General features: G+C 37.3%; 1 protein-coding gene across 1 annotated transcript in view; it reads left to right on the top strand.

Annotated features, from left to right (window-relative positions):
• LOC150101172 (uncharacterized) overlaps window positions 1–27,084 on the top strand; it is a 116,882-nt gene that overhangs the window by 35,095 nt on the left and 54,703 nt on the right. Inside the window, exon 3 of the mRNA XM_090402183.1 lies at window positions 21,142–22,455. Coding sequence (XP_090258309.1) covers window positions 21,142–22,455 — 1,314 coding nt within the window. The remainder of the gene's footprint in view (window positions 1–21,141; window positions 22,456–27,084) is intronic.

Below are 27,084 nucleotides of genomic sequence, written 5' to 3'. Positions count from 1 at the left end.
ACCTCCCACCACACAGGAGCTATTGCCTAACTGTAGTTCAGCGGTTCAGCATTTGTTTGTTTTGGTTTGTTAGTAATTAGATTTGTCACTGCTAAATAATAGTAATACCATATTTTCTTACGCTAGAATATATTATTAAATAATTTATGGATATATTATTTAATTATATAACCATAAATATGTCAAACAGGAAAGTTCAAGGTTGGTCGAGAAGTAGAAAAAGAAAAAAAAATGTTACAATCCCGATCCCCAAAATGTGTGAAATTAAGAGAGATTTTCTCAAATTACTCCACAGTTGAATTCAATACATATTATAAAAGCATATCAGATGATTCAAAATGCATGAGATTTTACCAGAAATTTTGAGCAAGTCCTTTAGCATATATAAAAAAAAATCAGCTAACACTTTTTATTCCCTTTTATAGGGAGTAGGCGAGGCCTACTATCTAGCTTTTGGAGACTGAGTGGCCAGTTGAGTCTCCACCAGTAGCCAATCAGAGATAGAGGACCCAAGACTATATCACCAATTATAAGCAGTAACCGATGAAGTGGCTGGCAAACAAGTGCTGCCATTTCATGGTAACTACCACCAACATGATATGTTCTTGTCTGAAATAGTGAATTCTACGGTTGATTTTTTTAAGTTTGCGGGACGAAAAACCCGAGTTACGGAAGACGGGGAACCAACTTATCTATGCCGGAGATCGAGTAACTCAGGAAGGTTCACGGACAATTGATCGCAGGGAAAATTCATCGCAAGAAAAATTCGCCGAAAGCGTTATTCGCTAAAAAATTGAAGTCAGTTTGCTTTAACACGTGTTATGTAAAAGTATGTGATATTTGATAATAAATTGTATCTGAGAGATACCGCGAACTCCGATGTCAGTATAGTATTGGTAAAGTTTAGTATTTTTTTTTTAAATTTGTTTCTTTTTTTTTTTTTCCCTCAATAATTTCTAGATTGTATCTGAAAATAAACCATCATGTACTATATTTGTAGTTTTTTTTTTTTAATCGCATATCAGCACATACTAGTATGAATGTATCTCTCGGATACATGCGATCTAAGCTGCAATTTTTTCGATAGCGACTTCCTCAGGGTTAAAGAAGGTACCATGTACTTATCCATAGTTGAAACACCGTACTTACTCGAATATAACTCTCACTCGCGTATAACTCGCGCCTGATTTTACTTTTCGAAAAAAGAAATTAAAAAGTTTCGCATATAACTTGCACATGAAAAAAAGCTTAAACACGTGCATGTTGGGGCGATAGTAACTGCTCCCGCAGTAATCAACAGGCCCTCCCCAATAACCATTATATTGCAGAGGCAAGAAAAACAATTACTTTTATATATTTCTCAACAAATAGGGCTAAATGGCCTCGCCTACTCCCCGTATACGGGAATAAAAAGGCGTTAGATGATTATTATTATTTTTTTTTTTTAGAGACAACATGGATAAAAACGACACTGATGAATGAATCACATGTCCTCTCATAAAGAAACTGTGCTGTATAGACTCAAGCAAAACCTATGGCAAACACAGTATCTAACTAAAAACTATTGTTATTAATTAAATGTGTGTGAGTTCGCAAAGCAGCAATGAAATTCAACCGAACGTGTTAAAACTAAGAAATATATATACAGCAATCCTTCGATTAGTGCGCCTAATGCGTTCTTTAAAACAGGCGGATTAATTGAAAACGCACTAATCGAATACAATAACCTATGGGGAAAAGTATAATTCGTTCCTCAAATTTCTTTCTTGAACCTTAATTTTTTTTATAAAAGAATTAAGGTATGTCTCAGGGCCTAGTTAAAGGAAAATCATGAAACTGAAAGATAATAAAACATATTCAGAATATAAATTTTATTAATTCTACTTAACAAAGAATTGAGCTGACGTAGTTTGGCGGGCATTTTGTTTCTTTTTTTCATACAACCGACGGTATGGCCCTATTGCCTCTTCTACTCTTCTGCAAATTTTACTGCTTCTCTCTTCATCAGGGTCAGCCTCCAGGCATTGCTGCTTAAAAACTTCGATTGTACGAAAAATATTTTCAAATTGTTTCTGTGAAATCTCTTTTGGCTGATTATCAGTGGTTAAATTTTCGTCATATTCTTCGGGATCTTACCGATGTGCATCTAAATTTAGCAGGTCGGAATCACTCAATTCTTCAGAACGAGATTTAATTAACTCGTTATCATCGAAGGGGAGAAAGAAATGAAGGACGTACGAATTGGTCACCAATACGCGAAATCACACGCTTTATAGATAAAATTTTCCAACTGTTATACAAGCAAAATAGTTACCACTTTAAAAACTACAATGACCATAAAAGAGAAGTTAATTTTACTTTTTATGACATGCGCAGAAGTGTCGAAAGGTCTCGAATCTGTGGGCGTAATATAGCAGACAACATAAATTTTGGCGGTAAAAATTTGGAACATTGTGTACATGGAAGTAGTGTAGTATGCCATTAAAAATAACTTTATAAAATGTTTTAAATCGGTAACTAAATTATTTCATTCTGGTGAGTGATTTTTTAAAATAGTTGGCCATAAAATTGTATAGATAGAAAATTTTTAAAATCTGTAAGATTTATTTTTAAGATGTATATAGGCGCAATAATCGAATTTGGGTATCGAAAAAAAATGACGCAATAATCGGGGGCGCACCAATCGAGGGATTACTGTATATAGTGAATGTTGTTATGGCAGTTTCACATATGGAATTTGGTTGAAGAGAGTTAGCATTTCAACTCAACTGGCGGCTTGCTTTTATCTTTTGATCGCGCGATCTTTTGTTAATACCGCACTAATCATATGCACTTCTTAATAACCTGTCATCAGGGGCGAATTCTCCTCCATGCTTGCTGCGCAAGTTCATTAATTGAGAAAGAAGTTTTGTTAATAAATGCATGCATTTATAAGCATTCCATTAAGCCAAGTTCTGTTCATTTCACTCATTCATCCTTCCTGAAGTCAAAGTGAGTGAAGAAAGCCTGTCTCATACGGCGGTAGCAGGATAACTCACCGTGAATAGGAAGAAAAAAAAAAAAACACGTAAAGATTCCACCTGTTACAATGATCGATCACACTGCTTATGGATTAATGTGCACAGTAAACTCTAAATAAGGCTGAAAAGAATGCTAGTAAGACGCACAAATTATGCATCAAAAGTTTCACGTAAATATTATATTTTTTGTTCTATTTTAAATTTTAATGCATATATTATCCGTTTATTACATTAAAAAACAATTATTCTTAAAAAAACCATTAAAACAGCTAACATAATATAAACAAAATAATTTTTTATAAATTTCATTAATCTTCTTTTCAATCTCTGTTCATCTTTATCCTCAAAATTTTCTGAACTTATTCTTCATCAGAAACCGAGTCATCTTGTTTCTTGAAATAAGTCACCTCTGTACTGTCAAGAGAATTACTAATGCCAGACTTTTGAAAAGATTTTATAATTTCGGGTTTCACTTCATTTCACGAACTCTTTACCCATTCGCACACCTGCGAAATTGTGGCCTCCTTTCTCCTACTTGTAGGTTTCCTAAAAATTTGGAGATTGCATCCAATTGACCCATTTTTGTCTCATAAATCCTTTAAATGGTTTATTGATACATCTAAAGGTTGAAGCACGGAGGTGAGTCCTCCTGGAATTAAAGCTATTTTTGTTTTCATTTTACGAAGTTCCTTCTTAAGAGTTTCGGTTTTATAGCATCTAAACTGATCCTATACTAACAAAGCAGGTTTCTGACGTAAACTGCTCAGAGCACACTTTCTTTATCCATAACTTCATCTCTTCCTCATTCATCCTTTTGGATGAATATGAATGTAAACTCTTTTGGGAAGGTTTTCTTTGGACAGTTTTTCTTTTAAAAATTAAAAAAAGGTGGTGGCAATTTTGTTCCATCCGCACAGCACGACAAAACACAATATACTGGTTTTTTTCATGACCAGAAATGTTAACAATTTTATTTATTTATTTTTACCTTTTGGAGTTAACATTCTTGTTCGATGTGCCCTCAAGGGCACATCGAACGTCAGAGGCACTTCATCCATATTAGCTATTTGTGAAAGTTGAAATTTGTCTTGCTTTCTAGCATTTATGATGAATCTGTGAAACTCAATAATTTTATTTTCGAATTCGCCTGGTATTTTTTGATATTTTCGTTTTTGTACGCATGCATAAAATCATTTCTTTTCATAAATCTAAAGCAACATGATGGCCAACCCTGTAAAATTGATATTTCTTTCTGTTGCCATCATTTTTGTAGATACACAGCAACCCGACCTTCTTTGATCCATTATCCAAGTTTTAATTCATTTTCAATTTCTTGCCATTTTGTCAGTTTTCTTTCGAGATTGTGTTTTTTAGAATTTGCTTCCATTAATTGTTGCTCCTGTTTCCTCTAAGTTCGTACCATTTTTCTGTAACAGGAGGCCCAAAGTGCCGCTCTGCTGCCCTGTTGCCATTCTTTTTTGCACACTCAATCGCACTATGCTTAAATGCAATCATAGCTTAGGCTTGCCAGACGTCCTGTATTTTACGTCGAATTTTGCTGTCTCGTATTGTACTTGTAGGGACAGCCTTATGTCCCGTATTTTAATGAAAAGATAAAATTACAAATATTATGTTAAGCAGTTATTATTTTCAATATTCTTTTTGAATAATCCAACTTAAACTGATTTAAATAAATAAATCAGCTAATGCCTTTTATTCCCTTATAGGGAGTAGGCGAGGCCTTTTAACCCTATCTAGCTTTTGGAGACTGAGTGGGCAGTTCAATTTCCACCGGTAGCCAATCAGAGATAGCTGGCCCATGTCTATCACTAATTATAGCAGCCACCGATGAAGAGGCTGGCAAACAAGTGCTGTTGATTGGAAAAGGCCTAAGTTCGATTCTCGTCATGACAGGAGGAATCTTTAGATGGACTTTTTCAATTGAAGGTGAGTTAGCCAATCTCATATGGAGGTAGCAGGATTTTTTCTCCCAAAACTCGGATTTTTCAGCCTGCATACAGACAAAAAATACTAACAGTGGCGATGGTGGTTGTGGGCAGTAGATGGCGTTGATTGGTAGTAGAGGTTCTGTATAGTAGTGGAGATGAAGAGTTGTCCTCCCGCGATGAGTCTTCGGACTCCATGGAGGTGTCGCGAATAATTATAATAATGATATATTGCATTTGCTTATTTTCAAACAGTTCTCATTTGGTTAAATTTTGTTTCTTTCCTGAAGCCCTTAACAATGCCAAAACGAAAGTGCTCGAAAGAATGGAATTTTATTGCAAAAAGGAAAACATAACGATGAAGTTAAATGCAAAATCTGTAGACGAACGTTTGATACTTATTAAAAAAAAATCGGCTAACCCCTTTTTATTCCTGCATATAGGGAGTAGATGAGGCCATTTAGCCCTATCTAACTTTTGGAGACTGGGTGGGCAGTTCAACCTCCACTGGTACCCAATCAGAGATAGCTGGCCCAAGGCTATCCCTAATTAACAGGCATGCAGTGAAGAGAGACGGCTCAACAAATGCCGCCATCTCGTGGTCCCCAACCCTAACACTCGTATTTAATGTCTGAAATAATGTGGGTTCTACGGTCGATTTTCTTGAGTTCATGGAACGAAAAACCCGAGTTTCAGGGAGAAAAAATCCGCTTGCCCATGCCAGAGATCAACTAACTCGGGAGCCAGTCGAAAAAACGCTAAGGAAAATTTCTTCTAATCGCCAACTACATTCGAAACCATGAAGTCTTCCTCGTGCGGTTAAGCACCGTGGTGTGCAAATGGCCGTCCACTGAGCTACACAGGCTCTTCATACTTATTTTGCAAAACCAACTCACCAAAATTGTTCCGTATTTGGTTTTCCAGAATCTGACAACCCTAGTATAGCTATGTCTGTTTCATAGAATCCTTGGGTTATAAAATAATTTGAATATAATAATGTATTAATTAATGTAATAATAAATAATGTAATAGCTTAAATGCCTGACCGTTAACGACCTTGCAACTATTCAAATTGATCACACATTACCGACAAGCGATGACGTATACTGAGCATATATAAAAAAAAAACATCAGTGTATAAGACGCGGATTCTACTTTTGACGAGAACAGACATATTACTTTAGATTGAGCCTGATTAGATTGCATACAAGGTTTTGCAGGAATCTCACATTGCACTGGCACTGATAGTTTGATTTCTACTGTCTCCCCCTCTGCATGAAAAATGCACGAGGATTGATGGTCGTGTAAGTCTCACCCGAAACGAGAACTAGTGGTGGATTTGTGGTATTTTAGGGAGGTAGGTTTCACTCTGTTTGGCCAAGTGAGTTCTTGACACTCCTTTCCCCTTTTAGTAGGACATTAGAAGCTTGCTAGTAGACTTCTACATGAATCTACAGGATCTACGTGTGTTGAGGCTTAAGTGCTGTGAAGAATTCATGTTAGAGGTTTAATGTAATAACAGCACTGAGAAAGGATTAAAACTAATTTTAATACTTCCAATATTTCGTCTGTCACAGAGACATCTTTGGGGATTACAAAAACTTTTTGTAACAACACACACAAATACAATACAAAGTGAAACTAAAGTCCTATCTAGGTGGTGCACCCTCTATGGGCATTTGCAGGTGGCCTGGGATGTAAAGAGGGATCTCTGATAATTAAAGTTTCCCAAATTTTGGGAAGTTAATGCAACCGTATTTGTTTAAATTGGGTTGATTCCTGAGTGCAGATTCAAAGAAAAGTCTTTCTTTTTTGAATTTACTATGGTGGAGCCATAGTAAATTCAAATTATCAAAATTATAAATCTACAAATTATCAAAGCAGCTAGCTAACTCTTTGACCCCCCCCCACTGGTCTTACCTCATCTTATGTAAAAAAAACTCCACCCATTTTAAAAACTTAATTGAAAATCTTACTTTAAATAATACAGCTATATTGGTCAGCTTTGACATCATCTGTTTGTTTACAAATATTCCCCTAATTGACACCTTAACACTCTTAAAAAACGTTTTTCCTTCTGATATTTTAGAGCTCTTTTCCTTTGCCATCAACTCTGGTTATTTCTCTTGGAAGAACAAAATCTACAAACAGATAGAGGGAACTGCCATGGGTTCCCCCCCCCCCCTTGCCAATTATTACATAGAAAATTTTTTGAAAAATGAGCCTTGGACTCTTCCCCTCTAAAACCTTCTATCTGGCTAAGATATGTAGATGATGTGTTCTCTATTTGGCCTCATGGCCCAGACACATTAGATTCCTTCCTTAGTCACCTCAATAGTCTACATCCAAGAATTCAGTTTACGATGGAAAAGGAAAATAACAATAGTTTACCCTTCCTAGACACCTTAGTAACACGCCTTCCTAATGATAACCTTTCTTTCTCTGTATATAGAAAACTTACTCATACAGGCAGATACATTCACAAACTCTTCCACCACCACCCCTCCCAGCAATATGGCATTATTAAAACTCTAACCAATAGGGCTCACAATCTTTGTTCCAGAACCGAACCCAAACACATACACAACACCTTCCTTTCCAATGGCTATAATGATTACAGAATTAAAAAAATAATCAAGTCCTTTCCCCATTCCCCGAAGGACTTCAGAAATGCCATCACCATTCCCTACATCTGTGGTACTTCAAAAAAAATAGCCAGATCATTAAAAAAGTACAACCTCAATACAGCTTTTAAGCCCCACCGTAAACTTGCTACCCTTATCCGCTCCACTAAAGACCAGCTCCCTCCTCTATCAGTGCCTGGTGTATATAGAGTACCTTGTTCCTGTAAACTTGCCTACTTTGGACAAACAGGCAGGTCAGCATCCATCTGGTTAGAAGAACACAGTTCTTACATCTGCAAACACGATTATGGTCAATCTGGCCTTGCAGACCATGTTTTGGATACATCCCACAGGATCTCTTGGAAAAAAACTACCATGCTTCACCATAGTAAATTCAAAAAAGAAAGACATTTCTCTGCATCTGCACTCAGGAATCAACCTAATTTAAACAAATACGGTTGCATTAAACTTCCCAAAATTTGGGAAACTTTATCAGAGATCCCTCTTTATATCCCAGGCCATTTGCAAATGCCCATAGAGGGTGCACCACGTAGATAGGACTTTAGTTTCACTTTGTATTGTATTTATGTGTGTGTTGTTACAAAAAGTTTTTGTAATCCCCAAAGATGTCTCTGTGACAGAGACGAAATATTGGAAGTATTAAAATTAGTTTTAATCCTTTCTCAGTGCTGTTAATATTACATTAAACCTCTAACATGAATACTACAGGATCTAATAGTAGGCTACAAGCCTATCGGATTGTCAAAACAGGCATAACTGAACAAGAAGTACCAAGGCGTTTTTTATCCCACTATGGACATCATGGACGATATTGTTCAAGCCTCTAGCAAAGACCAGTTGCTTGACCTGTTCAAGAAGATACTAAAAAGGTTTGATACAGAATTTCTGAGATTTATAAACATATATGCCCAGGTCAATGATCAAGAAGATGAGGATACAGAGGGCGAATTCACAACGATCCCATCACCCAAGAACCCTTGACAGGTCGACTCCCAGGGTGCACAGGCAACCAAAAGACGGAGGACCTCTGAACTTATGACCTTTTTTAAGATCTTTTTTGTCCATATGTATTATGGACAAAAAAGAAAAAGTCCCACCAGTGATTCTCTGAGACACAGAAAAGTGGACATCAGTTTCAAGGAACCTTGGTGAACAAAACATCAACTTCTCCAGGGCCTAAAATACAGACACAGGAGTTAAGATTCATCCTGCTGCTGTCTCAGACTGTCGCAAAATGACAAAAATGCTAGACAATTCCAAATTGCCTTTCACACTTGCAAACTAGAAAAAGCTAAAAGTGGTCCTCAGAGGGGTTTCTGAGGGCATCACAACAGATGAGGTCACTGCTGACCTTATCAGTCAAGGACTTACCCCACTCAAAGTCAGCAGAACGCTGAGATCTGACAAAAGGCCAATGCCTTTAGTATTAGTAGAAGTCAGCAACACCCAGAAAAGGATATATGAAGTGAAAGATATCTGCAGGCTCAAAATGCTACCGAGCCTCTAAGGAAAAGGGCATCGACAGGCCAATGCCATAGATGCCAAAAATTTGGGCATGCCCAAAATTTGTGCAGAGTAGCCTACAGATGTCTAAAATGTGGTGAAGGACACCAGACCAGCTCCTGCACCAAGCCAAGGACTATACCTGCCTGTTGTGCCAATTGTAGAGGACCTTGCCCTGCAAACTATAAGGGGTGCCTTTTCCATCCAAAAAATCATGGGTCACCAAGAGTGAACCCTTGCATTTCAAGGATTTTGTTTATCACCCTGCTCCTCCACGTAATAACACCACAAGCAACCAAGCAAATTGCCCTCCTGTTTGAAATATCTCAACAGTACAGGAAGGCACGTGATCTTCATCCACAAACAAGACATATGCGGAGGCAGCTCGAATACAGATTCCTTCATTGCATGAGCAAGCAAGCTCCAACCTAGCATCAGTTCTAACTGCACCTCTTGCCATCATGCTGTAGGAATTTAGCAAAGCTAACTTCTCGCCATCTTCCAGAAAGAGATTTTATCTAGAAACCCAATCCATACTGACAGCACTATGCAATGTATAAAAAACTCAAACCTAACTAACTCACGATAATAGCATGGAATGCTAATGGCCTGATAAACAAAATCTTTGAACTGCAAGAGTTCACTCACAGATAAAATCCTGATATAGTCTTAGTTAACGAAACGCATCTTAGGCCAGCTAACAGCCCAAAATTACGGGCTTTAAAACTGAGAGACTTGTTGTGGGTGGAGGAGGCACAGCAGTATGCATCAAAAATTATTTAAGCTACAATGTCCTGACCAACCCACAAACCAAGAACCTTGAGATAACAGCTATTGAAATTCATTCCAACAATACAGGCAGCATCAAAATCTACTATGCATACAACCCGCCCGCATCCCACTGTTAGCAGCTAATTTGGACTCCATTCTCGGCTCTACTGACCACTATTGTGGCTGGGGACGTTAATGCCAAGCATACAGCTTGGTTCAGCTCCACAATCAATGACAACGGTCATATTCTGTATCATTACTCAACCCAAAACTCAATAGTCATAGCTGGACCTACAGAGCCCACTCATCACAGCCTAACTGGAAGCTCAGATGTACTTGATATTGTCATCCTCAGAAATATCAGCTGGAAACGTTAAATGAACTGTCTTTCGACCACAACCCCATCCTGCTTAACTTCGATACACTCGAGCAACTCACTTCACCACACTCTTTCATATCTTGGGACAAATTCTCTAGAATTCTTCCAGAGCACATCGGCCCAGCCCCTGTTATTCACAATAAAGAGGAGATAGACTTTGCTGTAAACAACCTAACCAGTCAAATAAAAAAAAAAGCAATAAAGTCAGTCACCCAAACTACAGTCTTTCACCGGCTCAGCCAGATCCCTGAGGAAATCATGGATCTAATCAGATCAAAAAACAAAGCCAGAAAGAGGTACCATAATACAAGAGCCCCACAAGATAAAACAACTTTGAACAATCTAAATAAACAAGTCCATGAAGTCTGCAAAAGCATCGAAACCAAGATTGGGAAACCAAGCTGGCAAACTTAAACCCAGAGGACAACTCCATCTGGAAATTCTTGAGACCCCTCTGCACTAAAAGACAACTTATATCCCAATTCAGACCAAGAAGGGAGTAATCCACACTGACAAAGAAAAAGCAGAAGCTCTAGCCGACAGCTTGGAAACTCAATGCAACCCCTCTTATGAAAACCTGATATTCAGGTTTTCATAAGAGGGGTTGTACTTATCTACAAGATGTTGTTTTAAGACCAAGGATAAGAGGGGTTGTACTTATCTACAAGATGTTGTTTTAAGACCTCCTTGGTCTTAAAGGATAACTCAGAACCTATCACACCCACTTCTCCAGCGGAAGTTATAAACATCATAACCCATTTGAACAACAAGGCTCCAGGCCCAGATGGAATCACAAACAGAATAATCAAACTACTCCCCAGAAAAGCCATTGTGCATCTAGTCAACTTAATCAATGCCATCCTCAGATTCAAGCATTTTCCCATAAGTTGGGAAACGGCAGGTATCACACCAATCAAAAAGATTGGAAAGAACTCTAAACACCCCGAAAGCTACAGACCTATCAAACTTCTATCCAGTCTTGGAAAGGTGGCAGAAAAAAGTCATCCTTACAAGGCTTCAGACAGCAACTGATAAGCTAGGAATTATTCTGGACGAGCAGTTCAGATTCAGAAAAAAACCATAGCACTGCACAACAAATACATTGACTGGTCGAACTTATCACAAAAGGTTTTACCTGGAACCTCCACACAGCTACAGTCTTTATAGATGCTGGGAAGGCTTTCGATCAGGGTCTTCTCTACAAACTCATCAAATTCATACCAATTAATCTAGTAAAAATAATTGACACATACCTCAAAGACAGATACATGCAGGTCAAAATTAATGAAACTATATGAACCAGACGCAAGATCCTGGCAGGTGTGTCACAGGGCTCACTTCTGGATCCCTTGCTGTTTTCTATCTACATATCCGATATCCCTCAAAACCCAAGCTCAACAATAACTGCATTCTATGACTATTAGAAGACTCCAAACCATTATTCATACACTGGAGAAGTGTCTGATGGACTGGAGTATCCAAGCAAACCCCCCAGAAGAGTTCAGCCATACTGTTCTCCAGAAAGAAGGTCCAGATCAAGGAGGACATACACCTGCTAGGAGTCAAGATTTTATGGCAGACTGAAGTCAAATATCTCAGCGTGATGCTTGACAAAAAACTTCAATTCACCAGTCACATAAAACACATAAGCTTGAAGACATCCAAAGTGCAACTTTGGATGTCTTCAAGTGCAATTCTAATCGTGCAACTCTACCCCATGATCAAGAGAAGAAGCAAACTGGATAATCTAAACAAACTACTCATATACATGATGGTAATACACCCAGTCATCACTTGTGCATCTCTTGCATGGAGCCATACCTCGGATACAAATATTCAAAGGCTGCAGAGGATACAGAATAAATGCCTGAGAATGATTTTGGATGCCCCATGGTTCATTAGAAACTCCCAGATTCACAGAGAAGTCAACATTCCCTACATCACATCCCTCTTTCATGATCTAGCAGAAAAGTTCTTCAAGACAAGCAATCATCCAAACCCGCTGATCAAGCAAACTTCAAATTACAATGAAGCAGAATTATACAAATGCAAAAGACCCGAGTCAATTCTATGCTCAGTTGAACACAGCTAATCTCACTGCCCTTCCGGGGTGAGCTTAAAGCTCAATAATTCTCCACTCAAAGAACTTCCCTCTCAGACAAAGGGGAATATGAAAAGCATATATGCTTCACCTATCAAATCAGTAACGTTCTGCATTCTGTATAAGACGGATCCTAATTTTCAGATAAATTTTAGGTACAAAAAAGTGCATCTTATAAACCGAAAAATACGAGAATTTGTAGGGATGTCAAGATGAATTTTGGTGAGAAAATTGTTATAGGCAATGATGTGCTGCTAATTATTTAATAACTAGCTTACCAGGTTAGATATCTTTCCAGGTGTGTTGTAATCTCCTGTTCGTTGAGCTGTCATGTGACTTTCTGAAATGTCACATGACTGAGCTCAATAAAATAAATTAAAATTATTACAGGCAATGCTTTTTAAATTATTTAAAATTATTACAGTCAGCATTCCATACTAGCAGGAAAAAGTTGAATAAAACAATACCACATCCATATGACACATATCACTGTTAATAAAGGTACTACACCATACTCCCCCCCCCTCCAAAAAAAAAGCACTGATTGTAGGTATTGGTTAAAATTACAGCCAAAGAAACTAGGGCCATATGGTTATGCTTGTATTCACTAAACCAATGCAATACATCTTTATGTGATAAGAAACAGTTTCTCACAGGGAAATTAGAAGGATGCGAGTTAGCCAGTGACCACACTGACTGGATAACTCGCATTTGGTTGAAAAGATCTTAGTTTCTTACATTTTTGACTGGATTTTAACAAAGGTCTTTCCAAACGAACAGCAAATGTCATAATGTCAGATTTCCACCACTCTCATATCCAGATGGCACTGTAGTTACAGCAGCACCTAAAGATTGACTCCTGATGACTATGTTACAGAGATACTTTGTTATAGATAAATAAATGTTTTTAAATTATACTGTATACTTATTAAAATAAATATAAATATTATAGCTATTTAATTTTTATTATAGCAATTTATTTATTTTAGAAATTTAATTTGCTATCAGACCGTCATGTATGCCACAGAAGCATTACCTCATGTAATGCTTCTGTGGCATATATATTAAAGCTTTAGGTCACCAGCTTTTCTTTATGGTTTGTCATCGTATGTTACGCTTTTGCACAGACCTACACATTTTACTGCGTAAGCTTCCGTAACCTATAATCCAGCAGAATAGGTTGGTCGCTCCTTATTCCCAGTGGTATCCCGTGTCTGTCAAAGCATGTGTTCACGGGGCCAGTTTGCCTGCTTTGCGGGAGGAAAAACCCCATGATAAATTGAGTAAAAAAAATCCTGCATGCCCAAGACAGGCTAACTTGGCTATTGCTGAGGAAGATCCTTAAGCTCCTCAAGTCGCCGATGGGAATCAAACCTAGGATACTCCTTCCCAGGCATATGGTTGCGAAGCGCATAGCTACTAGGCTAACCGTGCAGATTCTTTATGGTTATTCACCCAAAATTTAACAGATGCCATCACAAATGCCTGATAAATTGATCCTACTCAGATATGACATGTGTACTCTTAGTAAGCTGATTCTTTCTTTCAGCTTGTCACAGCTGTAACTTAAACTGAGAGAAATTCTTTAGGCTGAATTCCACTTTCTCAACGTTTGATTTTATTTATTTTTTTAAATTGTAGCAAACAAGGCAATATTTATTTTTATTTATTAATTTAATTAATTTTTTGATACATTATATCATTCAACAATATCTTGGGAATTATTCATTTCAATTGGGTATTTAAAATATTAATCTAATTTTTATCTGTGAAAGGTTGAATTTTTTCAGTTGTCTGATAGATTCATACACAACAATGGCTACTTCTGGTCCCTTGCAAAGGCCATTGGGTGCAACTTTTTTCCACCCAGGTTTCCACCACCCTCACATCTGGATAGTACTGTAGTTACATCATCTGTAGACAAGGCAGGCTTACTGGCAAAGTTCTCTGTTCTTCATCAAGAACTGCTCTCTCCATGTCAGCCACAGTCTTCTGCCAGAAAGAAATCCAAAGAATCCTTAATAACTTGAATACAAACAAGGCATCTGGTCCTGATAGTATTCCACCTATTGTGTTAAAAACTTGTGACCCTGACCTAATGCCTATTCTGTATTGTCTCTTCAACATAGAAACAAGCCCATATCCAGCCCAGCTCAAAAAAAGGTGATAAAAGTCAACTAGCACTTCTGTTCTCTCTAAAATTATGGTGAAAGTCAAAAACTAACTCTTGAACCACCTAGAGACCTACCGGCTAATCCATCCATGTCTGGACTGAAGCCATGAAAAAATTTGAAGAAACTTGCATGGTTACTCTCGACATTTCAAAGGCATTTGATCAAGTTTGGCATGGAAGCCTACTTAGCAAACAGCCATCCTATGGTCTGCCTTCCGCACTCTGCAACTGGATTGCTAACTTTTTCACTGGTTGCTCATTACACGTCATGATGGACAATTTCCTCTCCTTGCATTTTGCCATCAATGCGGAAGCACCATAGGCTCAAGCTTCCCAAGCTCTATCATGACCTGAACTCTGATTTTCTAGCTGTAATTCAAAGGGGCAAAAGCAACCTTGTAGACTTCAGTGCCACCAAAACTCAGTCTTGTGATCTCTCACAAGAAAGAGCTTGCATCCCTTCCCATTACCTTTTAATTATACCCTGGACTGACCTATGCCTCTGATCTTTCCTAGCACTCACATTTCAACTTTAGCATCTCCAGCTACCAAAAAAAAAACTTAGTGTGGTTTTTTGGAAGACACTACTTTACACCTTCAGCTGCTAACTATACAACTCCCAAATCTGCCCATCCATAGAATATTGCTCCCATATTTGAAGAGGTGCATCAAAGTTCTCTCAGATATTGCCCAGTTCTATCCAGAAGAGGTTATCTCTTCTGGATAGAACTGGGCAATCTCTTCTGAATGATACCTCTCTCACAGATATTGAGTTTCTGCTTTGTACCTCTTCTACAGATATTTTCATGGACACTTTTCTACTGAATTGGCTACTATTATTCCTCCATTTTCCACCAAAATCATCAGAACAAGAGCCACTACTAACCAACACCCTTTTGCAGTCCACTTTGAAACTCAGTGAACCAACTTCACCTACCCCTTTTTCATTGTCTACTTCTGTTCTTTGGAACAGCCTCCTCCACCCTACCTTCCCCAAAGAATACAACCTTTAGCTTGTCAAACAAAATGTGAACAGATTCCTCCTTTCTTCTTTTCCTCTTGCCCACATGCAACACTAATCTGCCACTAGGTCTTGTGTCCTTTCAGATATAAAAATAAAAAAATTAAAAAATACATTAAATTATAACGATTGTTTTAATTATGAGTCTTCATATCTGATTTAAATTTGTAACACACTAAATTTATAATATTCATATTCTATCCTTTTCATCTGTATGTAAGACTGAAAAAAATTTATTTTCAAATGGTAAGCATTTAAAGCTTCAACTTTGGCTTATCTTTTTTCCTTTAAGAGGGTTTTTATTGGCTTATTTTTTTGAATATTTGTTCTTGACTTAGAAAGATTTACATTCCTCCCCCCTAAAAAAAACATCAGCTATTAATACCATATTGAGTAAAATATATATTGGCTATAATCTTTTAACTTAAGCAGATGGAAAGAGTATTGTAAGGAACTATATGAGAGGGTGGGGGGAGGGAGAAAGAGGAAGGTGAGGAAAATTTGGAACAGACCCATGACCTGATTTACACATGAGCTAGACAAGCTACAGTTTAAGGTCTCACATCATAACAAGAGTCTCTTAAAAAAGCCCTCTATACAATGATGGAAGGTTAAAGATCCAAAAGGCAGCCAGAATTAGATGGATAAACAAAATAAAGGACCTGAAAACCAAATCACAAGTGACACCAAACTGGACAGAATTGTTCAGACTCTTTAGGGACAGATAGAAGTGGAAAGAGTTCATTTGGCTTGATCATTATTCACACAGATGATGGAAGAAAAAGAAGATGATGATGATACTGGAAACAGTAATATGGCCTAGACTGGAAGAGGTCAGCATTCATACAACTGCACAAGAAGGGAGATAGGAAGGACTGCAGTAACCATGGAACTATTAGTTTAATTTCTCATGCAAATAAGATTCTATTAAAAATTACTCTAAACAGGATTGAAGCATGGTTTAGACTGAGATGTCTGGGAGCAGATAAATTTCAGGAAAAGCAACAGTACCGGAGACCAAATATACCTAAGGCTTTTGCTTTAGGTAGATGATCAAGAACTATACAGTTTAGATGTTCCTTTTGGTAACATTTTTTTTATAGAGTACTCAAATGCTTAAGTGTTCAGTATATAAAATTGAGGGAGGTAATCGGGTTTTCCTCCAACACATCTGGTTTGCAGTTAACTTGTACAGTGAGCAAGAACTAATAGTAAGGATGGGAGTGGATTAACTGATTGGCTTCAAGTCAGGAGGCAAATTCTCCATGCTTGCTGTGCAAGCTCATTAATTGAGAAAGAAGTAATATTTATTTGTTAATAAATCCATGCATTTATAAGCATTCCATTTAGGCTTTTATTTTTGTAGACAGAAGACGTCTTAAGCTTGCGTGGCAATAATTGAGCTTTGCATTGTGTATCGAAGGCCGATGCTTGCTCATCTAGTCAAAGCTACATTGGCTTGCTCGGTTGTAAGAGCTTCCAGGTCCTCATAGCAGCAGTGTGATTTCATGTGTGCATAGCCATTTCGCGTTGTCTCACTTTGTTGCTTAAACACAGGCCATACACAACGTAGCTCTAGCAAGTGAGCTTCAGCCAGCCTTTACAAGTGCGCTTGTTGCTTGGGAAAATTAAGTAACAACCAACTTTTTATGAGAATGTTATTGACCAGTTCATAAAGAAAAACCATAGAGTAGAATTTGTATTTGAGTAGCTAAATTGAAAAAGATAGAATATCATTTGTAAAATAAAGGTTGTATTTGTATGATTAAATGTACGTAAATTTCTAAATATATAGTTTTAAATGGTCAGTAATTCATTATTCCACTAATCAGACTTCAAAAACAAGAGCAAGCGTGAATTTCAAGACCAACATTCTCCCCTGCTTCAAGTAGGCATTCTTGTATCATATGTGCCACAATCTAAGATGTGCTGATGATGCAGTATTCATTGTTATTGTAAACAGGGAAGAGCTAAATTGAATTCTTGATGGAGTTAGCGAGATCAGCAAGAACAGAGGATTTAAACTGAACACTAGTAAGACAAAGATTATGGTTCATAAATGAAATATAGACATAGAGGGTCCTTCAGAAATAAGCTTACCTCAATGGAGAAATAATTGAGGAAGTCAGCAATTTTCCAGCCTGGCTGGCTGAGTGGTTAGAGTGTTCGCTCTCCAGTCAAGAGGCTGCAGGTTCGAATCCTGCCGTGGGCATGGATGTTTGCGATTGTCTGTGGAAATACTAGTGGTAGTGGTCATCGGTAGATGGCATTAGTGTAGTTGCAGTCAGTTGGTGGATTGTGAGTGGTGGAAGCAGAGTTGTAGAGTATATGTCCTCCTTTGATGAGTTTTTGGACTCCCTGGAGGTGAAAAATAATAATAATTTAAGCACCTGGAATTCATTATCAGTGTGAAGAACTACTGGTCAGAAGACATACTATTTATAATCTTCTGATAATGGTTAAATTCTGGAAGGACATATCACTATGGGAACAAAGCTGAGGATTCTGGATGCAGCTGTTTTATTAGTAGCTACTTATGGATGTGAAACTTAGAACTTAAAGAAATTTGATAGAAAAAAAAACATAGCTGCTTTTAGTGTTACCAGAGACTATTATGGATCTGTTACAAAAAATTGTGGATCTCATACACTGAAAGATGGACAAATGGATGTTTCTATTTGTCAATCAAAGTACTGATTCTTTCTAGGATTTGTCCATCTTTTCTGGTGATATTGAGACTGTTTGAGTGCATTGACAAAAGAAAGCTGAAATACTTCAGACATATAGAATGGAAGTGGGGGGGGGGGGGCTCTGCAAAACAGGAATAGAGAATAGAGTTCCTGAGATGAATGAAGTGATATACCCTCAATGAAATGTATATGAATGGTCTTCAGAGTTGCAGCTCCAAGAAAAGCCTACAATAGGACCACCTGATGAGATGTTAGGTGGCACATATAAGGAAGGAGTCACCATACAGGGTCTGCTGATTGTTGAAGTTTTTTTTTAAATCCTTAATCCATGTGTAAGAAGACAAAGCCATGTGACGCATCTTCACAAGTAGGTTACTTATATATAAAGGACAGTGACTTCACATTAATTGCCTGAGTATTTCATAATGCAAAGCACACATCCTTTCAGGTGTATATAACTGTGCATTATGGGACCTAGACTGGTTTCAATCTTGATTGAAGTCTTAAGTGAGAATCAGACCCAGAAGAGATACCAAGGTTGAGGTAATTCAAAAGTAATTTTTCCTATACAAGTAGTGAAAAGGTGTAACACCTTTTCACTACTTGTATTGTATACTTATGGAAGGAGTATCAAGAATGAGGTTTGTATTGCTGTCATCTCACCCTAATAATCACTTCCTTACTCTTTGTCCATATTCCTGTTCTTCTTCTTCCACAACTTGTTTTTCTATAGTTCTTTGATGTCAGCCACACTAACTTTTTCTTGACTGTCTTAGCAAACAACAATGTTCCAAATGTCCAACACCAAACTCATTCAAGTGCATTTCATCAACTTTCAATCATTCTAACTTCCCTTCGAATTCATTCTCAGCATTCACAAACTGCTTGCTCTTTTTATGATCATTCTGCCATTCATGATCTCTGTTTTCTTCAACCCACTTATACCTGGGCAACATACCAACACTTTCTCAACAACAGTATTATCTTTCACTTTCCTCAACAACTTCTTCAAATCCCTTAATGCATTTTTTCCCTTGCAACCTTTTATTTGTGTCCACAACTACAATTAATTCTAATGCCCATTCTTTCTTTCAAGATATCAAATATTTGTTTCAATATGCCACCTTGAAAACATGACATGCACTCGGTTATTCACCACATCTCTAATGATTGAGAATCTCCATATAATGTTTCCTCCTCATCTACATCAGTCAATTTCTTCTTTATACATTGTTTCATCCTCACTAAATTTCATTTCATTTTGCTCTTCATTTTCATTGACTTAATTGCACTTAGTTTCCATCATTAGCACTTCCATCCATTTCCTTATTATTTTTGCTGATGGCATTCTCATTTTTGAAATGTCTCATCATTGCACTGCTCTCTCTCTCTCACACACACACTTTCCTCATTGTCATTCAACCTAACAGTCCATAAACCTTGCATTTTTGAAGTATACATTTAACAAATTTTGCAGTGCATTCATCTGAGAGAAAACTCAATCATAGAATTTAAACTTTCCACACTGCTGGTATGCTTCCTTATGGCCTCCTTTTTTTTTTTTGAAATGGCAACTACCATGGGAAACCAACTGGTAACAACCCAAACTAACAAAATTAAGATCACATCACAGAACAATGCCTACATCCAGTGTGGCTATTACAGAAAGGACTCTTACAAAAAAATGCTACATAATATAATAATAATAAAACATGCTGTTTAAAAAATTGCAAACATCCATGAGAGTGGAATTCAAATTCAGAGCCTTATAGATAAGAGAGCAGAGCTGCTATCTGCTCAACCAATCATGGTGGTATCAGCACAGGACAGATTCCATGGTTTTCCTGTAAACAGACCTGAGTCTTCATATATCCATCGCACTGGATAGCTCTTTCTCTCAATGAGATTGCGAATGACATCATATTCATTAGCAAGTGCTTCATTTTGACAAGTTGTCTCTGGAATGGTAGATCATGTGAATAGATTACTTGAACTCCGAAGAGTTTTATTATTATTACATAACACCTCCATGAGGTTCAAAGACTCATCGAGGAAGGGCACCTACTCTACAACACTCAGTCTCCACAACTCAAACCAACTGACACTACCTTCCTCTACACCAACCACCATAACTAGTATTTTCACAGACAGTCACAAACACCCGTGTCCATGGCGGGATTCGAACCCGCAGCCTTTTGGCTGGGGTGTGGATATGCACCACTCGGCTAACCAGGCCTGCAAATTGTATTGTATGATGGAACTATGTGTTTGTATTAGTGATCTGATATACAAAACTGGTTCTAATGTAATCAGTATGGTTAGAAATTTGTTGGTTTCTTTATCAATAGTGATTGAATTTTTGGGACTAATAGAAGTCAGCTCCACTTATTCTTAAAACTTAATGCATGCTCATATTTAAAGATAAGAAGACAGATTATTAAATAAATGAGAATTATGGGAAACTGTTCATATATTTTAATAAAATTAATGAGGTTTACCATTTTGCTGTTTAAGTCTCCAGATCTCCTCTTAATGTATATTTCTCTAATACTGAACTTTCTGAAAATGCTATTAGTTTTATATGGTGAAACATGTAATGCAATCCTCATGTTTGATTGAAAGAATGAGTAGTTCCCACAATTCTAATTTATTTTAACATATGCTTAGTAATGGTCATAACCTTTAGTCATGCTGAAAATTATTCCTACATCGTTTTATGGTTATTAAGTTTAAAAACAGTTAGAATGGCACGAAGATAGTAAAATTATGCCCATTAATTATATTCATAGTATTAATTATTAACAAGCTATGTATATTAGCATAATAATTTTAGTTTGTGTCTTAAAGTACTATTTTGCTACTCAATATTAACAGCAGTTTATTTAATTTCAGAGTTTCACCCAGATAACTCAACAGAGGGATTTCCCAAGTGCCCTGGTGAATGTGTTCATGCAATAACTGCCTTACTTTGTGATCATGTTGTGGAGGAACTTGAATGTGGTGCTACTTACCTTCGCTGCTGTGTGTCACGTGATTTTAATTTTGGTACTGTTGTAGAAACCTCGCCACCTTTGGTGAGCGATTTTGAAACTGAGAAAGATAGTTCTTCAGTAACTGATTCTTTCCTTTCTGTATTCAGTAATTTTTCCACCGAACCTTCACTGACTTCAACTTCATTGTCTACCTCAAGTGCAATGACAACTTCAACAGCAAATGATTTTCTTTCCTCATTCCATGTGGAAGAAGTATCGAACCTCTGTTCTGGAATTTGTGTCTCACCGCCATATGATCGATATTGTGGTAGAATTATTCAAGATGCTGTGTGTGAGGAAAAGGGTACCAAATGTTGCTCAAAAGAAATGTCTCATGATATCACTCCCTCTACATCTCATAATACACCTACTTCTGCTCTTGTCTTTACAACTATAATGCCACCCCCTGTTTCATCATACTCTCCCTGTCCAGGAAGTTGTGTAGCCACTTTGTTTACTTTCTTATGTGATGAAGTAGCTCCAGACTTTTATTGCTCTAATGAAGGAAGCTGCTGTGTCAATCGTAGCCCAACTGAACCACCTCCAGTATCAACAACTACTGTCAATCCATGTCCTGGAACATGTATCCCAACCTTCCTTAGTGGTGTGTGTAACAAACCTTCAGAACTTATTCTGCAGACTTCAGATTGTGAAAGTGATACCATTTGTTGCCACACTAAGCACTTAAAAGATGAAAACATTCATAGGCCTCAAGGACCTTATTTATCTTCTGAATCTCCAAAGTTTCCTGTTCCCATTCCAGTCCAGCCACAACCAAACTTGCCTCCATTGCCAAATCCTGTCCCCCATAAGGAAAGACCTCTGGTTAATCAGCCAAATCCAATTATTCCACACATACAAATTCCAGAACCTGCTCCACATTTGCACCCTTCTTCCTCTTCCAACCCTTCAGATCAAATTAATACACTTCATCCCCTACCTGCCTCGATGGGACATCACATTATGGAATCCCCAGTCTGCACAGGTCCATGTATAGCGCCATTTCTGCGTTTTACTTGTTTTGGAAGTAATGCAATTTATAATGGTTTCACATGTCCCAAAGCAGGATCTGTTTGCTGTGCCCCTCTTCATGACATTGAGCGGTATGAACAGATATCAAGACCTATAGAATCCATTATTGATGAGCCAAAACTGCCTGTGACATTGGCTAAAAGTATGTCTTAAATACGTAATGTGTCAAATATTCATGAGATATAGATGTCTTTACAGTTATCTGACAGTTTCTTTTCTGAAAAATATTTTTAAAAAAATGGCATTTTGATAATGTCATTCGATATTCTTAATATGTTTGTCTTATCTTATATAATTATGTGTTATGTATAGCCCTGAGTGTTTAAAGATCACTCATATTTGAGATCATTTACCTAGAAGAGACACAAATATTTACTCATTTTTTAAGAATTAATTAACATGTATATTATTATCATAATGCTCATCAGTGGCTCCCTTTGGTAAGTTTCCACCACCTAACAAGTTCAGTAGGTCATTGAATTTAACTTGTAAAGTCTTTAAAACTGCTTTCAGAATTTTTTTTACCTGCGTTTTGGCAGAGCCAAGATTATTTTTAAAACTTCCCCTAGATCATTATTAACAGCACAATTTCTTCCTTTTTGATTTTATTTATTTTTCATAATTTGGAATATAAGAATTGAATATCATTTATATATTCAATTTTCAAAAGATTTGAGAACCTGAAGCATGTTATTTTTGCAGAAGAGATTAATGGTTTAATAATCTGTAGCAGCTATCATCAGGCGAGTAGCACAACTCAAAAAAGTGGATAGATGTTGTGCAAACTACTATATTGAGAATGCATTATAAATTTCTCTAAAGAATATTTTCTAAACTAAAATTATATCATAATAAATTTAGTTTAATCCTTTATCCAAGTGTAAACAAACAAAGTTTGCACCTGAAGTATCTTTAGGACTGAGGCAACTTGTGGTAAAGGTAGACCAAGTTCTCATCACTCCTTGTCTTAGTATCTCCCATAATGCAAAGCACATCTCCTTGCAGACATGTATAATGCTATGCATTAAGGAAGGGCCAAGACCCAGACTGATTTCTGCCTTTATTGAGGTCTCATCACTGGGAGCCAGACCCAGCGGTAGTGACACCAAGGTAGAAGCAATGGAGAAGTCTTCTTTACCTATACGAGTTGCCAAAACATGTCTCACCTTATTATTAAATTATTCCAGGAAAGGACAATTTCTATTTTCTTCGATTTTTGTAAAACATGTTTTAGCTTTTTAGGAAGTTAACTATTCAGTTTTGTATATATGTGCATGTTAGGTAGGGGAGACAGTCTGGACTGTTGATATCTGGTGGAAATAGTTTTTTTTTTTTTTTTTATGTTGGGCCCATATATGAGAGGTTGGCTGGTCAACCTATAGTACGTTAGTACCGTATATGGGTACTAATATACTATAGGTGTGGGTTGGGAAAGGAGAAACTTGTTTACATTTGATTTGAATGCCTGTATGTTGTATTCCTTGGGAAATATGTCAGGGGGAAGACTATTCCCACAGTACCGCAGTAGCAGAAATGAAGGAGGAGGAAAAGAAACTTGTCCTGTGGGTTTCAAGGTGTACTATGAAAGGATGTTGGATGGCAGCTGTACGTGTTTCAATGGGCTTAGTACAGAGCGGGGGAATTATTGATGCTGTTTCAGATGAACATTTCCCATGGAATTATTTATAGAATATACAAGTGGCAGAGACCAAGCGTCTATTTGAAAGTGTGTGTGTGGGGGGGGGGGGGGAGAAAGTTTGTGAGAGATGGGTCATTTATCAGTCAAATTGCTCTCTTCTGTATTGAGTCAAGCATTTTGAGGGAGCTTTTAGGAGCCCCACTTCAAATGTGAGAGCAGTATTTGATAGCTGGGCAGATTTGTGATTTGTATAATGTTAACAGCTGTTTAGAGGTGAAGTAGCATCTTGAGCGAAAGAGAAAACCTAATTTTTTGGAAGCTGAGGATGCAATGGTCATGATGTGTTTATGCTAGGAGAGTCTTGATGTCAGGGTAATTCCGAGAAGAGAAATCTCATCTTGTCTGGGAATTTGAGTGTTATCAAAAGCAATGAGGAGCGAGGAAATGGTTCTTTTTTGTGATAAGACGAACTGGGTTTTACTAGCATTGAAGTTGACAAGGTTATTTGAGCCCCGTTGGAGGATGGCTTGAAGATCAGAATTAAGGGTAGTAGTGGTTGATGTTCTGTGGGTTGAAGTGAGTTGTGTAGAGGGAGTAGGGTTTGTCAAATGAGAGGGAGGAGTGTAATTTGCTGTCATCTGCAAAACTGTGTATTGGGTTAGAGGTCAACTGAAGTAGGTCATTGATATATAGAAGGTAGATGGTTGGTGAGAGAACTGAACCCTGTGGGACCCCAGCATTAGTTGGATGGTGAGAGGATAGGGAGCCATCTAGCATCACACATAGTGTTCGTCCAGACAGGAAGCTGGCAATCCATCTACAGAAGTCCTGAGACAGTCCAAATGATGAGAGTTTGCTTAGTAAGCCTTTGTGCCAGACTCGGTCAAAGGCTTTAGAGATATCAAGTGCAACTACTTGGGATTTGCCGAATTTCTCCATGGCATTTGTCCAGCGATGGGTGATGTATGAGAGTAGATCTCCTGTTGATTGGTTTCGACGGAATTCGTACTGGTGGTCGCTTAATAGTTGGACACCTTCGAGGTAGAGTAGGAGATGAGTTTATGATTTTCTCCATCACTTTAGATAGGACTGAAGTGAGTGAGATAGGGCAGTAGTTAGATGGTAGTGATTTATCACCCTTTTTAGGAATGGGTTAAATGTGGGCCAGTTTCCAGTCTTTGGGATATATATATATATATATCAGTGGAGCAAGAGTGTGTGTACAGACGGCATAGGATAGGAGACAGTTCTGTTGCGCAGAACTTCAAGACAATTGGAAGAATGCCATCAGGGCCAGGAGACTTTTTTTTTTCTAATTTGGACAACAGGTTTATGATATCTTTTTTGGCAAAAGGGCATTGCATGTTGGGTAGTTGGAATGACTGGAGGGCATTTGCCATTGTCAGTTATGTGTGTGTGCATTGGAGGCAAAGTGTGAGGTTAGCTTTTTCTGTGGGTGATGTTGCAATTGAGCCATCTGGGTATGACAGAGGTGGGAGTAGTGTAGGGCAAAAGTTATGACCAATTTCCTTGCCAAGAGACCAAAAGGCATGGCTGCAAGCTTCCTGCTTTTTTGCCCGTTCAAATTCTGTTTTAGAAACATTGATAATTTTTTTGCATCTGTTTCGGGCTTCAGTATAGGCATTGAAGGAGGATGGGATTCTTGATTTGAGTGAGTTATGGTATGCCTGATTTTTCATTTGTACATCTTTTGGAGAACCAGGGTTTAGTTTAGGGACGGCAGTTCATAGTAGTGTGGGGAATGTATGTTTTCATGCCAGTGGAGATTACTTTGGTGATATGTTCGGTGCATAAGTTCTTCCAGTAATAGTATTGTTTCATCTCAGGACACCATTAATAAACAGACTGATTACAGCTAAACTCAATAATATATTAAGATTCAAAATGGTATCCTTTATCTTGCTGATGCAATTGCAAACTTGAGTTTTTGATGTAGGAAGTTGTGTTTTTCAGTATAAGGGATTTGAAGTTTTATTTGAGGTATTTAGGAAGATTGTAAGTACTATGAAAGGACCAAGGATTAGCTCATACCCTACTCTGAAGAGTACAGATAAGGAAATCAGATTTTCTTTAAAAAAAAATTATATATGTTTTTGAATGAAGAGATTCATGCCAGTTTGGTTGGCTCAACAGATATTATTGCTGTTCTCCCACTAGCCTGTGGGTTTAAAACTGAATGTGGCATGGGTGTCTATGTAGGTCTAAGTGGTAGTTGGTTTTCATTGTCCTGTATAAGACCACCATTCTGTTTACTGGAGACCTGAAGTACCTTGAAAAAGCAGTACCATATTTTTGCTCTATAGAGTAGAGATTGTTTACCATAGCCTACATATGTAACTAAATTTTATGGGTGGGATATGCACATTATGAACAAATCGGTATTTTTTTTTCTAATGTGCTATAGTTTGAATCGCAATGATTCATCGGAGTATGAACTGCATAGTTGAGAATAAAAATACCAGTTGAATTACAATATTCAAATAGAGATTACTGTGACTTTTTGTTTAGACAAGAAAAGTTTTATTTTTAAGTTTATTTTGCTTGTTTTCTTATATTCTGTGTTTTGACAGAAGTAATGTTAAATCCTGATTTTAATATTCTAAAACTTGCAATCTTGGCATCCAAAAATTAGAATTGCCTAAAATACACATAGAATTGCCAAAAAACATACATTTCAGAAATATTATTAAATAGTCAAATGTGTAATTTTAACTCAAGAATTCTTTTATTGGCAAAAGTGCTTCCATGTTTAAAGATACCAAGAAATTATATACTTGGTTTAATCCTTTATACAAGGATAAGAAAAAAACTTTGCACCTGAAATATTTTCAGGACTGGAGATACTCATATATAGAAGCTTATAACTTCACATTACTTGCCTTAGTATCCGATAATGCAAAGCACATATCCTTAAAAGTATGTATAATGCCATGCATTATAGGAAGGTTTAACCTTTACTGAGGTCTCATCAGTGGGAGCCAAAACCAGAGGTAATACCAAGGTTGAAGTAATACAGAAGTCATATTTTCATATACGAGTTGCCAAAAGGTGTCGCAGCTTATTATTAAAATACTCTGGATTAGAGACAGTTGATGGAAGTGTTTTTCACTT

This window comes from Typopeltis vanoorti, chromosome 12 (assembly GCF_054136105.1).
Source record: "Typopeltis vanoorti isolate ZY-2024b chromosome 12, IOZ_Tvanoo_1.0, whole genome shotgun sequence".
NCBI lineage: Eukaryota > Metazoa > Arthropoda > Arachnida > Uropygi > Thelyphonidae > Typopeltis > Typopeltis vanoorti.
The sequence above is the reverse complement of the archived record's forward strand: the minus strand, read 5'-3'. Positions and strand labels throughout refer to the sequence as shown.